The sequence below is a fragment of the Mustela nivalis genome (genome assembly GCF_964662115.1).
Source record: "Mustela nivalis genome assembly, chromosome: 5".
NCBI classification, from domain to species: domain Eukaryota; kingdom Metazoa; phylum Chordata; class Mammalia; order Carnivora; family Mustelidae; genus Mustela; species Mustela nivalis.
In genome coordinates this window covers 53,183,977-53,200,126 of record NC_139024.1, presented here as the reverse complement: position 1 = coordinate 53,200,126, position 16,150 = coordinate 53,183,977, and the positions used below count along the sequence as shown (strand labels likewise).

The 16,150-nt window shown below is 37.6% G+C and overlaps 1 protein-coding gene across 9 annotated transcripts in view; it reads left to right on the top strand.

Moving 5' to 3' along the window:
* Positions 1-16,150, top strand: part of TAB2 (TGF-beta activated kinase 1 (MAP3K7) binding protein 2) — a 92,443-nt gene that overhangs the window by 47,747 nt on the left and 28,546 nt on the right. For all 9 annotated transcript variants that reach the window (XM_082730313.1, XM_082730318.1, XM_082730314.1 and 6 more), the window contains one exon: positions 8,128-9,628. In XM_082730313.1, the coding sequence (XP_082586439.1) occupies positions 8,128-9,628 (1,501 nt within the window). The remainder of the gene's footprint in view (positions 1-8,127; positions 9,629-16,150) is intronic.

Below are 16,150 nucleotides of genomic sequence, written 5' to 3'. Positions count from 1 at the left end.
AGTAGAAGTGAGACATCTCAACATATATCTCTCTCTATTGTTTTGATCTGTATACATGAATTACCTGTTTTTTTAAATGTAATAAGTAAGTATGTATTCAATTTTACCAAAAAAGAAAAGAAATGATTTTTTATTTCTTTTGGTCACCCGGTAATAACACTTTTACTGTGTTTAGCTGGTTTTACAAGGACAAACTTCCTTAGGGCATGCTTCCCAGTATCTAATGATAACCAAAATGAAATCTGTTTTGCAAATTACCTGTGAGACCACATTCTTTTAAATTGAGTTGGTAATCATTCTGGGCATCCAAGTAATGTGGGTTTCAGCTGATATAACAAGAAATGTTAAAGAAAGGAATGGGGAACATGGCTAGGACATACACCTTTCCAAATTTGGGGAGATATTTTTAAAGTAAAGGTACATTTAGGTACCTGTAAATGTATTTCTAAACATCTCTTATTTGGTGACAGCCTTTTCTTTTGGGAGCTGCTATCCCTTTCTCAATTGGGTGGGCTTCTGTCTTTTTTCTTGGGAGAGCCGCCCTATAAATACTGGTTCAGAACTTAACTAGATGAAAAAAACATGGTGAAGAAGATATAAGAAATTAGTCATCAAAGGATCATGCTATGCTGCCACTTTGTATATTTGCGCTTAAATACTTGCTTCTTAAGAGAACAGAAGTGTCTATCCTCTTTTCTCTTCTTGACTTTATTTACTGCTCAGATCCGTCTGTTTGGAGCTACTTATAGCATTTCCTTGTGCTGTGGATTCTCTAAGATGGCAATAATATTAGCAGGTGTTACTCATATCTTTAAATGTTGTTTCTATTTGATAATTAAATCTTAGAGTAGTGTAAAAATATTGCATAGTTGACACTGATTTTTTTCCTTTTTTTAACTGAATTTTTCAATTCTTTTAAAGTGACAATTGAATTTATAAGTTTAAAATATGCTGTTTCTCTTCAAAGCAATGCAATAGTTGTGTTCATTCAGTATTTGTAATACTTAGTATTTAAGTACCATATCCTTAGTTGAAGACTTTTCAGATGACCTCCACCCATAGTCCTTATACAAATTCTTATTAAAATACTTGTCATTCTATATTATATTTATTTGTGAACACATTAATATCCTCTACTAGACCATGATATCCTCCGCAGTCGTCGTATTCCTTTCTACTCGCCTAATGGAAGTTAGGTAAATTGGTTGAAGGAGTGAATGAATCAGAGTTAGAGAAGGACGTTCATAGATATCTTGATACTATCTGTAATCTTCGTCTCTGTTCAAGAAGCTTAGGGAAAATGAAAGAGGAACTGGAAATAATGAGTCAGACCTTTTGTAGCTTTGAAGAAAATAAATGCAGGTTTGCATATATACAAAAGAGCAATGATTTTCAGCCTTTGGAAACTCATCCCATGCCTTTTGTTATGCTTAAAGGAAGTCTCACTGAAAGTAACTGGGGTGTATACAAGATGATTTTGGACTTCTTGTCATATCAGAAAGAAGCTATGAAAGACTAGTAGGTTCATGCCGTATACACATGAGCCAACATGATATCATTCCCACTAGCCTAAAGGTAGGATACAATGACCGCAATCAGTTGATATACATCGGAGCACCTGGATGTCTGACTCGGTTAAGTATCTGCCTGTGACTCAGTTCACCGAGCCGCACATCAGGCTCCTTGCTCAGTGGGCAATCTGCTTCTCCTTCTGCCCCTCTCCCTACTTGTGTGTGCTCTCTCTCACTCACTCCCTCAAATAAATAAAATCGTAAAAAAAATTGATGCACATCAGAACATTAAACATACTGAAGTTTTTTTGTTTCTTTTAAAAATATACTGAAGTTTATGACAATACTGAAAATAAATCTTAGTAACCTTCAGACGTTGCTGAGGATATCAATTCATTATTCTAAAAACCAGTAGACAGAGAATTTACTTATCCTGTTTCTTCTGTGCAAAGAGTACTAAATAGTTGAAGAGAACAAGTTCTCTGAGGAAGAACTGCAGCTAATACATAAAGAACAATCTTATAATTGGCATATCACCAGTATCACCATTTTGCAACCCTGAATGAGATAAAGATTCTAAACAGGGATTGTCAGTAACTGCTAGAAATCATTAGCTGGATTAGGCTAATAAAATCCGTATCTGCCAGGCAGCTTTAAGATCACAAAAGGACAGATGGACATTATTTTATCTCTGTGTGATGCAGTAAGAAACAGACCCAATAAAGAGTCTTGCCAAAAATTTGCACATGCACCTGCTTATACATGGAGTTACAACTACTAGTTCACAATGAAATATAGGTTTTGACACCATAGAGTGCACCCATTCAGTCTAGATGGAAAATTCTCCTGCAGAAATGATCAAGTTTTTCAACAAACAAATGACTGGAAAGTTTTTAGAAGAGAAGAAAATTAATTATTAGAAATTTAGGAAGCATATCAGCCAAATTAAATATGTGGATCTCCCTTAGATCCTCATTCAGACTAACTAAAAAGACGTTTATGACACAAATCGGGATTTTGACACTATTTAGATATTAAGTTTTTTAAATGATATTAAGTATTGAATATTTTATGATATTGTCATTGTGGTTTTGTTTTTATAGGTCCCTATTTTTAAAAGATACATACTGGGGACGCCTGGGTTGCTCAGTCATTAAGCGTCTGCCTTCATCTCAGGTCATGATCCCCGGGGTCTAGGATCGAGACCTGCATTGGGCTCCCTGCTCAGCAGGAAGGTTGCTTCTCCCTCTCCCACTGCCCTGCTTGTGTTCCCTTTCGCTGTCTCTCTCTCTCTCTCTTTCTCTCTGTCAAATAAATAAAATCTTAAAAAAAAAAAAAAGATACTGAAGTATTTACAGATAAAAGTGAAATAATGTCAGAGACTTGATCTAGCTTGGTCGGGGGAGAAGCTGGAGCACATCTATTAGATGAAAAAATATTTGCCATATGTTGATATTGTTAAAGCTGGATGAATATAGATGAGTTTATCATATTTACCCTTTATTTTTTAATATGTTTTAAATTTTTAAAATGAATTTAGTTAAAAGTACATTTTCTTTTATCCTATTGTGGCTTTATAAAATCCCTGTACGTATACTACTTACCAGTATTATGCTAATAAGAAAGTGATGTCTTTCTTAAGAAACCTAAGGGTGTCTGAGTTACTGGCATATTACTGGGACTAGAACATGTTGAATAATCAGATTTAATAAAGGATTGAAGGGATTTTTGAGAACTCAAGAGAATTAAGGAGGAAGACTTTGTAAATAATGAGTATCCACTTTCAAAAAGGAAGTGTGGGATTGGATTAAGTAGACAATACTCATTTTACTTTGGGGATGTAGGTAGAGAAGAGATGAGAAGATGGGGTCTTTGTAAGCTTTGGTTTAGTGGGGAGAATTTACAGGAATAGCAATAAAGTTAGCTTGAAGCAAAAAGCACCAATTAGGTTTGGCAAAAGATGCGATCTAACTATAATGACAGTAATTGGTTGATAAAGATGAAGTTTTAAATTTTATTTGAAAAACTAATGTCTATCTACTCAGAGTTAGGAATAGGGTAAAAGAATTTTTGTAGAATGAGAGATTTGAACTGTTAAGTTGGGAGGAAAAAAAGTCAAACCTTGCTCACTAACTTTGTTTTGGCATTACCCATTCAAACTGTGGACCATCCTTTCTTAACAGTACCTCAGGATGCCTTTTGTAGTTCAGTTTCCTTTCATTAGATTTTATCTTCTATCAAACCACCTATAGACATTTTAACTTGGTTATTCATCTTTTTTATGTCTAAAACTGACCTCTTTCTGTCAGGCTTCTAATCTTCCAATCCTCTTTGAAGTCATTTTCTCTCTTATAGCCAAATTGTTATTGACTGCTTATTTGTAGTCTTTCATAATTTGTGTCCACTGTCAAACAGTCATTATTTCACATCTTCCAGTAGTGGTCTTGTCGAGAAATTTTTCCTCTCCTATTCATGTCGATTATCAACAGACTACCTACCCAAACTACTCTTGTGTCTTTACTTCTCCATTCATTCATATTCAGTGGCTCTCCCCATTACCTATATCAGAGTCCAGACTTTAGTGTCTTTAGACTCATTTTTCAAAATTCTTAATTATAGCATACCTTGAAAATATTGTGGGTTTGGTTCCAGACCACCACAACAAAGCAAATGTCGTAACAAAGCAAGTCAAGCAAATTTTTTGTTGGTTTCCTGATACATACAAAAATTATATTTACACTAAACTATAGTCTGTTTACTGTGCAGTAGCATTATGTCTAAAAAGACAGTGAACATACCTTAATTAAAACAGACTTTATTGTTAAAAAATGCTAACCATCATGGAGCTTTCAATGAGTAGCACTCTTCTTGCTGGTGGAGGGTCTTGCCTCCTTGTTGATGGCTGCTGACTGATGAGGGTGATAGTTGCTGTCGGGGTGGCTGTGGCAGTTTCTTAAGACAACAATGAAATTTGCTAAATCAATTGCCTCTTTCACAAACAGTTCTCTATAGCATGCTGTGCTGTTTGATGGCATTTTACCCATAGGAGAAAGAACTTCTTTCTAGATGGGAATCAGTCAAATCCTGCCACTGCTTTCTCAACTAAGTTTATGTAATATTCTGAATCCTTTGTTGTCATGCCAACAATCTTCACAGCATCTTCAGAAGTAGATTCCATCTCCAAAGGACCACTTTTTTTCATTCATTATAAGTAACTCCTCACTTGTTGAACTTTTATCATAAGATTATACAACTCAGTCCTGTCTTAAGGCTCCACTTCTAATTCTCTTGCTCTTTCCACCACATCTGCAGTTACTTCCTGCACTAAAGTCTTGAACCCCTCAAAGTGATGCATGAGGGTTGGGATCAGCTTCTTCCTCACTTCTGTTAATGTTGCTACTTTGACCTCTTCCCATGAATCAAATGCTCTCAAGGTTTTCAGTTTACTTTGCTTGGATCTATCACAGGAATCACTGTCCATGGCAGCTATAATCTTACAAAGGTATAGTTCTTAAATAATAAAGCCTGAAAGCCTAATTACCCCTTGATCCATGGACTGTAGAATGGAAATTGTGTTAGCAGGCGTAAAAATGACATAAATCTCATAGTACATCTCCATCAGAGCTCCTTGGGTAACCAGGTGCATTGTCAGTAAGCAATAATATTTTGAAAGGAATCTTTTTTCTGAGTAGTAGTTCTTAACAGTGGGCTTAAAATATTCAGTGGATCATGTTGCAAACAGATGTGCTGTCATCCAGCCTTTGTTGTTCCCTTTATAGAGCAAAAACAGTGGATTCAGCATTATCGTTAAGGGCCCTATGGTCTTTGGAATAGTAAATGAGCATTGGCTTCAACTTAGTCTCCAGCTGCATTACCTTCTAGCAAGAGAGTGAGCCTGTCCTTTGAAGCCAGGCATTGACTTCTCCTCTATAGTTAAGAAAGTCATAGAATCTTCTTCCAGTATAAGGCTGTTTCATCTATATTGAAGATTTGTTGTTTAGTGTAGCCCCTGTCATTAATTCTCTTAGCTGGATCTCATGGAGAACTTGCTGCTGCTTCCATATCAGCCCCCGCTGCTTCACCCTGCACTTGATGTTATGGAAACAGCTTCTCTCTTTAAACCTCATGAACCAACCTCTGCTAGCTTTAGCCTTCTCTTCTGCAGCTCCCTCACCTATCTCAGCCTTCACAGCATTGAAGAGAGGTTAGAGCCTTTCTCTGGATTAGGTTCTGGCTCAAGGGAATGGGGAAACTATTTTGCTGTCCTATCCAGACCACTAAAACTTTCTCATATCAGTGATAAGACAGTTTTGGTTTCTTATCATTAATGTGCTCACTGGAGTAGCACTTTTAATTTCTTTCAAGAACTTAAAATCCTTTGCATTTACAACTTTGCTGTTTGGCACCATGCTTACTAAGCTTAGTCCTAGCGTTTGATTGAAAATTGAGATATATGCAGCTCTTCCTTTTCACTTGAACACTTAGAAGCCATTGTAGGGTTATTATTACTATTAATTAGGGTAATTTCAGTATTGTTGTGTCACAGAGAATAGGGAAATCCAAGGAGAGGGAAAGAGGGAAACAGTCAGTGGAATAGTCAGAACACACACACATTTATCAGTGAACTTCACCATGTCACATGGGTATGATTCATAGCACTCCAAAACAATTAGAGTAGTAACATCAAAAATCACTGGATTCAACGCCTAGATTCCTCAGTCTGTTGAGCATCCAGCTTTTCGGTTTCAGCTCAGATTATGATCCCAGGAGTTGTGGGATCAAGTCCTGGGTGGAGCTCTGCGCTCAGCACAGAGCCTGCTTGAGATTCTCTTTCTCACCCTCTGCCCCTCCCCCACTCCACATGCTCCCACATGCACTCTCTCTCTCTAATATAAACAAGTAAATCTTAAAAAAAAAAAAAAAATCAGTGGATCAGGGATTGCCCTAACAAATATAATAGTAATGATAGTTTGAAATATTCTAACAGTTACTAAAATGTGGCAGAGACATGAAGTTAGCAAATGCTCTTGAAAAAATGGTGCCGATAAATTCGCTTAATACAGGGTTGTCACAGATTTTAAATTTGTAAAAAACAACAGTATCTGCAAAGCACAATAAAAGGACGTATGCCTGCATTTAATCCCAATCTGTTTTTCTTAATATTTGTTCCACCAAATCTCCAGTACAAATCTTTAACTCTAAGTCTCTTGTAGTTAACCTTGTTTAGAATATGCTTTTAGTTATTATCACACTAATGTCTGTCTTCACTCATGCCTTTTCCTTCCCCAGGAATTCGTTTTTTCCTATGCAAGTCCTGCATATACTACATATGAAGCCCATCAGACTAAGCGTCCGTTACTAACACATTTCTCTGTACAGTTGTCTACAATACCAATTCTCTGTTGAACTTAAAAACCACTTACTGTTGGCACATTGTCTTGTTTTAATAATGTTACTTTTTCATAAATCCATGGTTTGTCTCTCTAATTGAGTTGCAAGCTTCTAGGGAAAATTTTGGTTTTGTATGTCATTATTGAGTTTTCTACGGTCTCGGAGTACTGTGTATATTTTAGGTGTTCAGTAAATATTTTTATGGATGAGTTATGAGTAGTGATTGGTCAGTCTCTTGAGGATTCTTTAGAAATAATCTGGTTGCTTTTTTGGTTTTGTTTTCATTTCTGTGGAGTAGATTTGTATAGTGATCTCTAGAGCTCAGTTGCTCTAGGTGCTACCTTGAGTTTCTATTTCATAGGTGTGGGAGATTTTTTTACACAAGTTAAAAGGAAGCGTATAAGGAATTGAGATGACTTTGTTGTGTTATTTTAGGACTTTTTCTATTGAAATACTGCATAATATAATTTTTGAAAGAGCTTATTTATTCATTTGGAGAGAGCGTTTGCAAACAGGTGGAAGAGCAGGAGAGGGAGAGAGAATCCTAAGCAGATGCTGTGCTGAGCATGGAGCCTGACACAGGGCCTGATCTCATGATCCTGAGATTATGACCTGAGGTGAAATCAAGAGTCAGAGGCTTAACTGACTGAGCCACCCAGGCACCATGTATAATTTTTTAGACAGTCATTAGTTTAGAACAACTCCATGTATAATTTTTTAGACAGTCATTAGTTTAGAACAACTCATATAGCACTTGAATGTGCAAAACATTTAATTATATAGTATTATATGCCTAATGAATATGATACTTGAATGGTTTTATTTTGTTCAGCATTCAAATCGTGTTTTTAATTATGTTATAATTTTACTATATTTGCATGAATCCATTTTACTGTAAAAAAGCTCCTAAAACATTAGGAACAATGACTTGGTTTGCTGTCAGCTATTGCTAGTTAGAGCTTTTCCATCATGTTAGTAGTGAGGATTTGTAATTCAAGCATTTACACAGAAAAATAGTTCTTCTCAAATAAAAGGTTCAAAGGTCTGTTAGAATTGTATTAACTAATCACTTGTTAATCACAGTATTTTAGTAGTGGTGAGAGTGTAAGGTCTGTTAGAATTGTATTAACTAATCACTTGTTAATCACGTAATATTTTAGTAGTGGTGAGCGTGTAGGCATTATCTTCTGGTTCTTAACGTAAAACTTTTTATTTTGTTTTATAGAATAATAATAACCTGGATGCTTGCTGTGCCGTTCTCTCTCAGGAGAGTACAAGGTATCTTTATGGTGAAGGAGACTTGAATTTCTCGGATGACTCTGGAATTTCTGGCCTACGAAATCACATGACTTCTCTCAACTTGGACTTGCAGTCACAGAATGTTTACCACCATGGAAGAGAAGGAACTAGAATGAATGGAAGCAGGACTCTAACGCACAGCATTAGTGATGGACAACTTCAAGGTGGTCAGTCCAATAATGAACTCTTTCAACAGGAGCCACAGACAGCACCAGCTCAAGTTCCGCAAGGCTTTAATGTTTTTGGAATGTCTAGTACATCTGGTGCTTCAAATTCAGCACCACATCTTGGATTTCAGTTAGGCAGCAAAGGAACATCTAACCTTTCTCAACAAACTCCCAGATTTAATCCCATTATGGTAACTTTAGCCCCAAATATCCAGACTGGTCGTAACACTCCCACATCTTTGCACATACATGGTGTACCTCCACCTGTACTTAACAGTCCACAGGGAAATTCTATCTATATTAGGCCTTATATTACAACTCCTAGTGGTACAACTCGACAGACGCAACAGCATTCTGGCTGGGTATCTCAGTTTAATCCTCTGAACCCTCAACAAGCCTATCAGCCTTCACAACCTGGTCCCTGGACTACTTACCCTGCATCGAATCCTATGTCACATACCTCAGCCCAGCAGCCAAACCAGCAAGGCCACCAGACCTCTCATGTCTACATGCCTATCAGCTCACCTACTACTCCACAGCCACCAACAATTCATTCATCTGGTACCTCCCAGTCTTCTGCCCATAGCCAATATAACATTCAGAATATTTCAACAGGACCTCGAAAAAACCAGATTGAAATCAAACTTGAACCCCCACAAAGAAACAGCTCTTCAAAATTGCGTTCTTCTGGACCTCGAACCTCCAGCAGTTCGTCTTCAGTCAACAGCCAGACCTTAAATAGAAATCAGCCCACTGTTTACATAGCTGCCAGTCCCCCAAATACTGATGAGGTGATGTCCCGTAGTCAACCCAAGGTCTATATTTCAGCTAATGCTGCCCCAGGAGATGAACAGATCATGCGGAATCAGCCCACTCTCTTCATATCCACAAACTCTGGAGCATCTGCTGCCTCCAGGAATATGTCTGGGCAAGTGAGCATGGGTCCTGCCTTTATTCATCACCACCCTCCCAAAAGTCGAGCAATAGGCAGTAACTCTGCAACTTCTCCTCGAGTCGTGGTCACTCAACCCAATACAAAATATACTTTCAAAATTACAGTTTCTCCTAATAAACCCCCTGCAGTTTCACCGGGGGTGGTGTCCCCTACCTTTGAACTTACAAATCTTCTAAACCATCCTGATCATTATGTAGAAACAGAGAATATGCAGCACCTCACGGACCCTGCATTAGCACATGTGGATAGAATAAATGAAGCACGGAAGTTGAGTATGGGATCTGATGATGCTGCCTACACTCAAGGTAATGACACTGAAGGTGGGGTCACGTTCCATGCTGGGCTTTTTGGTATCCATTTGATTTCACATGTAGAAATGACTATCAGTGTTATTAGTTGATCTTTTGTAAGTGTCAAATCATACTACTTATAAAACCTCTGAAAGTATTCGGACCAATTGTGAATTTCATTTTTACTGCCATATAACTTAAAGTTTGAAGGATAAGGTTGCTTACTTTCTTAATATCTTAAGACTTGCTTTTCAGTGAATTCTCTTCTCTGTGGTGTTGTTGACTTGCCTTGAAAATTTCTACAGATAAAAATACATAAAAACACATTTAGTAAGAGATTTAGGGGCCTTGGATAGTCAGTAAATCTGCCTGCTTTGACCAGGCAATTTCTCTGTTATTCCAGTATTTTCATTTTTCTAATATAACATTGTTAGTCTTATTTTATATCAAAATCTAACTTCTTGAAAGTCCTAGAATAATTTACCTTTAAGAGAGATTTTGAATTCTGTTTGCAGTATGTGTTTCTTTCAGCCTCCCTTAAACATCAACTAAAGCAGCCTTTCTTTTTATTTGGAACCATGGATAAAAACATGGGTTAGTCTATCTCACTTGATAATCCTTTTCTGAAATAAGCTAGTTGATATTGGCATAATACTAAATTATATCACTTAATTCAAGTAGAGACAATTTTTGTCATATATTTTATATGACTCTAAGTTACTTCATCTTCGGTAGGAAACCATTAAACTCCTTCAGATAAGAAAGTGGTGGTTCATTGTGTGTTTTCTTGACTATTGATGCGGTTTTGTAGATTAGCTGGGAGTCCTTTAGAGCAACAACATATCGTGGTCATTTTTGGATCCCAAAATATAAGAAAAAGTATTGTAGGTTGGAAAATACTAGGTTATCACCCCTTTGCAACATGCAGCCCCATACGACCACTAGTATCACTTGTCCTTTTAAAATCTTTTGAAAATAGTGGTTTTACTGCTGAGCTTCTCAGAGGAGCCTAATTGTTTGGCCTTATTTTGTGTTTTAAACTACTATATTCTTGTGATTCTCAACTCAAGCTGGGCTGTGATGCTTTCAGATTTCATAAACACCTGTGGAGCTTTTCAATAAGGATGCCCAAGGCTCATCCCAGACTTGCTCAGTTAGAATCTCTGAAAAATGAAGTCTAGGTGTGCAGGTGTGTTTTAAAGGTCCATGGGTGATTCTTCTTTTTTTTTTTTTTAAAGAATTTATTTATTTGACAGAGAGAGAGATAACAAGTAGGCAGAGAGAGGAAGGGAAGTAGGCTCCCTGCCTAGCAGAGAGCCCGATGTGGGGCTCGATCCGAGGACCCTGGGATCATGACCTGAGCTGAAAGCAGAGGCTTCCACTGAGCCACCTAGGTGCCCCTCCATGGGTGATTCTGATTGCACTAGAAATAGTGCTAAAACTGGACGCATTTTTGTTTAGTTTCAGTCAGTACATGAATTTTAATACACCATTATTAATTTTCCTGATATTTAATTCCTGTTCTCCCACAGTACTCTTCTCTTTCTCTCCTTCCATCAAAATAGCAGCTTTCCTGTATTTAGATACTTGCTGTTTCTTAAATGGAGAATAAATTGGTGTGTGAAGAGAACTTGATAAAAGGAATTTTCCACTGAAATGGACATAATCACATTTAACTAGAGTGTGAATATAAAGTGTTGCTTAAACTTGTTACCTCCAGTTTCTCTCATTGTCTTTTGAATCTACTCCAGGCAGGATTTTACCCACTATAGTCACCCAGAATGCTGTCAAGGTCATGAGTGACAGCATTGTTACAAAACCCATGGTCTCCTTTGAGCCCTCAACTTCCTTGATGTATGTATCAGCAGCATTTACCAGTCAAGCACCCTCTTCACTGTGAAACATTTTGTTCATTCAGCTTCCAGGATACTACTCTAGAATTTCCTCCGCTCTTTTTATTCTTCGATGATTCTCCCTCCCTCATCTCTTATCTCTCCTTCCACTTCTCAAAGAAACGAGATCAAAACCTCAAAGCTTAATCCTTAGGCCTCTTTTCTGTCTGTACCATTCCCTAGGTGATCTCATTCAGTATCATGATTCTAAATATTATGTGCTAATGCTGGAGCGCCCGGGTGGCTCAGTTAAGCGTCCCACTCTTGATTTCTGCTCGGGTTGTGATCTCAAGGTCATGGGGTCAAACCCCACATTGGACTCCGTGCTCAGCCCAGTCTACCTAGGATTCTCTTTCTTCCTCTATCCCTCCCCTGTTGGCATGTGCACACACTCCCTCTCTCTCCAGATAAATAAAATCTTTTTAAAATAATAAAAATAAATAAATATCATGTGCTAGTGATTCCCAAATTTGTAACTCTAACCTGAACTTATTCCCCGAATTTCAAGCCAGTTGATTGAACTAGTTATTTAGTGTCTCCATTTGAATGTTTACTAGGCATCTCAAAATTTCTGTATCTGCAATACCTTCTGACATTTCCCCCAGCGTACTCTTCCTGTGATCAGTCCTCCCATCTCAGTTAGTGGCAACTTAAATTTTTTAGTGCTTAGGCCAGATACTTCAAAAACACCCTTGACTCCTTCTTTCTTTCGTATTTCACATTTAATTTGACAGTAAAATATGTCAACTCTAACCTTTAAAGTGTATCAGAAGTTTTCTCTCTGCTTACTACCCCATGTCACCATTATGATCTGAGCTACCATCATCTCTCAAGTGGATTATTGCAGTAGCCTACCTGCTTTCACTCTTGCTTCCTTGTGGTCTTTTTTCAGCTCAGCAGCCAGAGAGACTCTGTTAAAAAACATGAATGAGATTATCTCACTCCTCTGCAGATGATGGCTGTTTCATTCAGAGTAAAAGCTATGAAGCCTCACATGATCCACTACCCATCCCTCATCTCTTTTCCTTCTGCTTACCACTTCACTCACTGTTCCAGCCCTGTTGGCATTCCTTAAGCATGGTAGGCATGCCTTAGGCTCTTCATATTTGTCTGTTTTCTCTGTCTCAGATTCTCTTCTCTCAGAATCCATGCTTATCTCCCTTCATATCTTTACTCAAATGTCACCTTCACCCTTTCCATGAGATTATCTTTGATCTTCCTATCTTAATCTCCACCCAGCATTTCCTGTCTCCTTCCTTGCTTATATTTACTTGGGGGGGCGGGGTGAATGAAGAATATTAAGACACAATAGCTAATACCTGCTGAAAGTTTACTATGTGCTAGGCAGTTTTCTGAATGCCCATTCATTTCTCACAACCAAGTATAAAGTAGACACTAGTACTATTCCTATTTTCAGATTAAAACACTTAGGAACAGGGGCCACCTGCATGACTCAGTCAGTTAAGCGTCCAGATTTTGATTTTGACTCCGGTCATGATCTCAGGGTCACAAGATCGAGCCCCACATTGACCTCCATACTGAACATGGAGCCCACTCTGAATTATCTTCTCTCTTATTTATTTAATTTATGAACATACTGGATAAGTAAGAACCTTGCCAAAGGACAAGTAACAGAATCAATGGCATTGTAATATCTTTCCACATTTTCAAAATAAACCCTTTGGAAAGATGCTTCAAGTTTGTCTTGTAGCATCACGTAACCCCTGGTACGTCATTGTGGGGACCACATGTGCCCCGGTTTAAGAAGTGTGAAGCTAAAAGATCACTCAATGAGAAGTAAAACAAAAACAGGCAGCTGTAGGGAAAGAAATCACAACATACAGTTGTAATTAGGAAAACAATTTGAAAAATAAATACCCTGGAGTTGTATAGGGAACACCTTCAAAAGGCACCTAAAGGTTTAAAAAAAAAAAAAGATTTAAAAAATTGCTGATGAGTGCAGGCTCTGGTCTGAGAGCTCAAAATCTACCCAAGTAGCAAATAGCAGGGTTCCTTAGACTCTGCCACTCAGATTACTTCTCTTCACTAACAGCCTTCAGAACATTTAAACAACCATGCTCACTTTCTTTAAACATATCTACATGTGAAATTCTGAATTTCATAACATCTGTGTGGCCACGCACCCTTGTATTTTCTCTGTGCGTGCACACCGTATTGGGGAGATACTGTTCTGCAGCCTTCCATCTCGTTTCCTTTTGTTTCATATGGAACTGCTGTTCTTGACCCAGATTTATGCATATCCACTGACAAAGTTTTGATTGAGTGTTTTTTTTCTGACTCTGTTCTATTAGTATCAAAGGATTGTTCTTTTCTGAAAATACATCTTTTTTTTTTTTTTAAAGATTTTATTTATTTGCTAACAAGAGAGATCACAAGTAGACAGAGGCAGACGGCTGGGGGGGGGGGGGACCAGGCTCCCCACTGAGCAGAGAGCTCGATATGGGGCTCAATCCCAGGACCCTGAGATCACGACCCGAGCCAAAGGCAGAGGCTTCACCCACTCAGCCACCCAGGTGCCCCAAAAATGCATCTTTTATGATGGTACCTTACATGTGCATGATGCTCTGCCGTTCCTGCAGCGCTCACTACCATACTACCAGATAATACTGATCTTAAGCAAGCATCTTCCCTCAACTCTGATTTTTGTGGGGTTGGCAATACAGAGAAAAGCAATCTCTCTCCCTCCTGCAGTGAAATTGATCTTTCTATAGTTCCTGGAACATGACTGTTTCCAAGTAGGAAAAGAAGCTGAGCCAGGTACTAGAGTCATAGGAAAATATTTTTCTCAGACTGAGGAGGGAATGTACACATAAATATATTTGGTAAACAAAATGCATTATTTTTTTCATTTGTATTTCATATAACGTTTTAAATCTACAATAAAACATTTCAAAAAAGAGAATTTATGTTTTAAAAAGATACTTTGTTGGATATGCCCTCTGCTATAGAATGAGCAGAAGAAAAAGATGTAAATTAATGAAACTTCTATCACAATCCTACTTATTTCTCCACCAAATCTCCCACTGCTACTGCTAAAGGAAATAAATTGCACTGGAGTCTTTAAACTACCACAGGAACCAGGGACACAAATGACTGCCCAATAGTAAAGACAAATTCAGGTTTGAGAGAAGTTCCATTTCATAGTCTATGGATGTGAAGAAGACTCTTATTTTACCTGCTAAGAAGAACAAAGATTGCAGCGAAAATTGCTCAGCAGCAGTAAGATTACTGTGTGGCCAAATGGTTACATTTACCCCCCTTCAGTTATACTACCTGACTCTACCTGACTTCTGAAAGTACCAGAAATACCTGATTATTCACTGTATTCTGAGGCTTTCTCGTGTTTTCTGTTCATAGAAGTATGCTCTTAGTAACACTGGCAACTGCTATGATGTGGAGAACAAATGCTTCACTCATTCAAGCCAGTTTTCATGGCCAGGGGAAGAAGGGCTGCTTTCTATGCTAGAAGCTCTTACAAACTACCACTGCTGCCAAAAAATAATTTCTTCTCTGTTATTTCTACAGAAATCCATCTGTGCGGTGTTAAAAGTTACATATATAAGGTCATAAACATTTTTAATGATACTTCAGTACTTTCCTTCCAGTTATATTTATAGTCCTGTCATATTGTTAAGCAGTAGCCTTGACTTTGAACCTAAAATAGAAAAACAAATAAGAAAACTTACAACATGAAAATGAGCTTCTTGGACTTTGTATTTCTTATTCCTTGTCATTTTCTTTTTTATCAATGCTTCTCTCCAAATCACAACACCTTTCTGTTTAATAAGATTTCATAAAAATACTTAATCATGACAAAAATTGAGAGAGCTAAGTATTCTTTCCAAGAGGAGATATAACTTCAATTAGTTCAGATTTTTTTATTTTGCCTTTTGCCTTTATTTTATGCACCTACCGATTAGAAATGCCTTTTTTGACTTACTATGTTGACCTTGAGATTATGTTAGGTAATTAAATCAAAGTGAAGCTTAATTGACATCAACCTGTACAGAATTTTCATAGTTTCTTCCCAATCTTGAGACTAAGTACCTTTTTAAATTTGAAATAAATCTCAGGGTTGGAAGAGACTTTAAAATTCATCTCACATTCTTCAAAGGTTATCTAATCCATTTGCTTATCCAACACCTTAATCCTACAAAGTCCCCAGTAAGTATGAATCCATTCTGTACATGCTTGCATAGCTAAAGAACACTGCACTCTTCTAGCAAGCTATTTCCTATATTAAACTGATCTTTTTAAAAAGTATTATGCAACGTACACATATGATAAAAGAAATTTCAACCCCCCAAAAAAGAAAGGTAGAATAAAAATGGGTCTTCTTTCAGCCCCTGCCTTAATCCTTCCACCAGCCCTCCCAGCACTTAACTCTCAGAGGTAACCTCCGTTAGCCATCTTTATCCTCCTTGGCTTCATAATCACAGGTGCACACACACCCCATCTGTAATGGGGATACACTATCCATATGGGGTGTGTATACATGAATACACATATGCAGGATTTTATCATCTGTACATACCCTATGGTATATATAACAAACATTGTAGAGAGAGACAACACGGTTTTTGCTTAACACCTTAAGATCATTGCATTTTGGCATGTACAAATT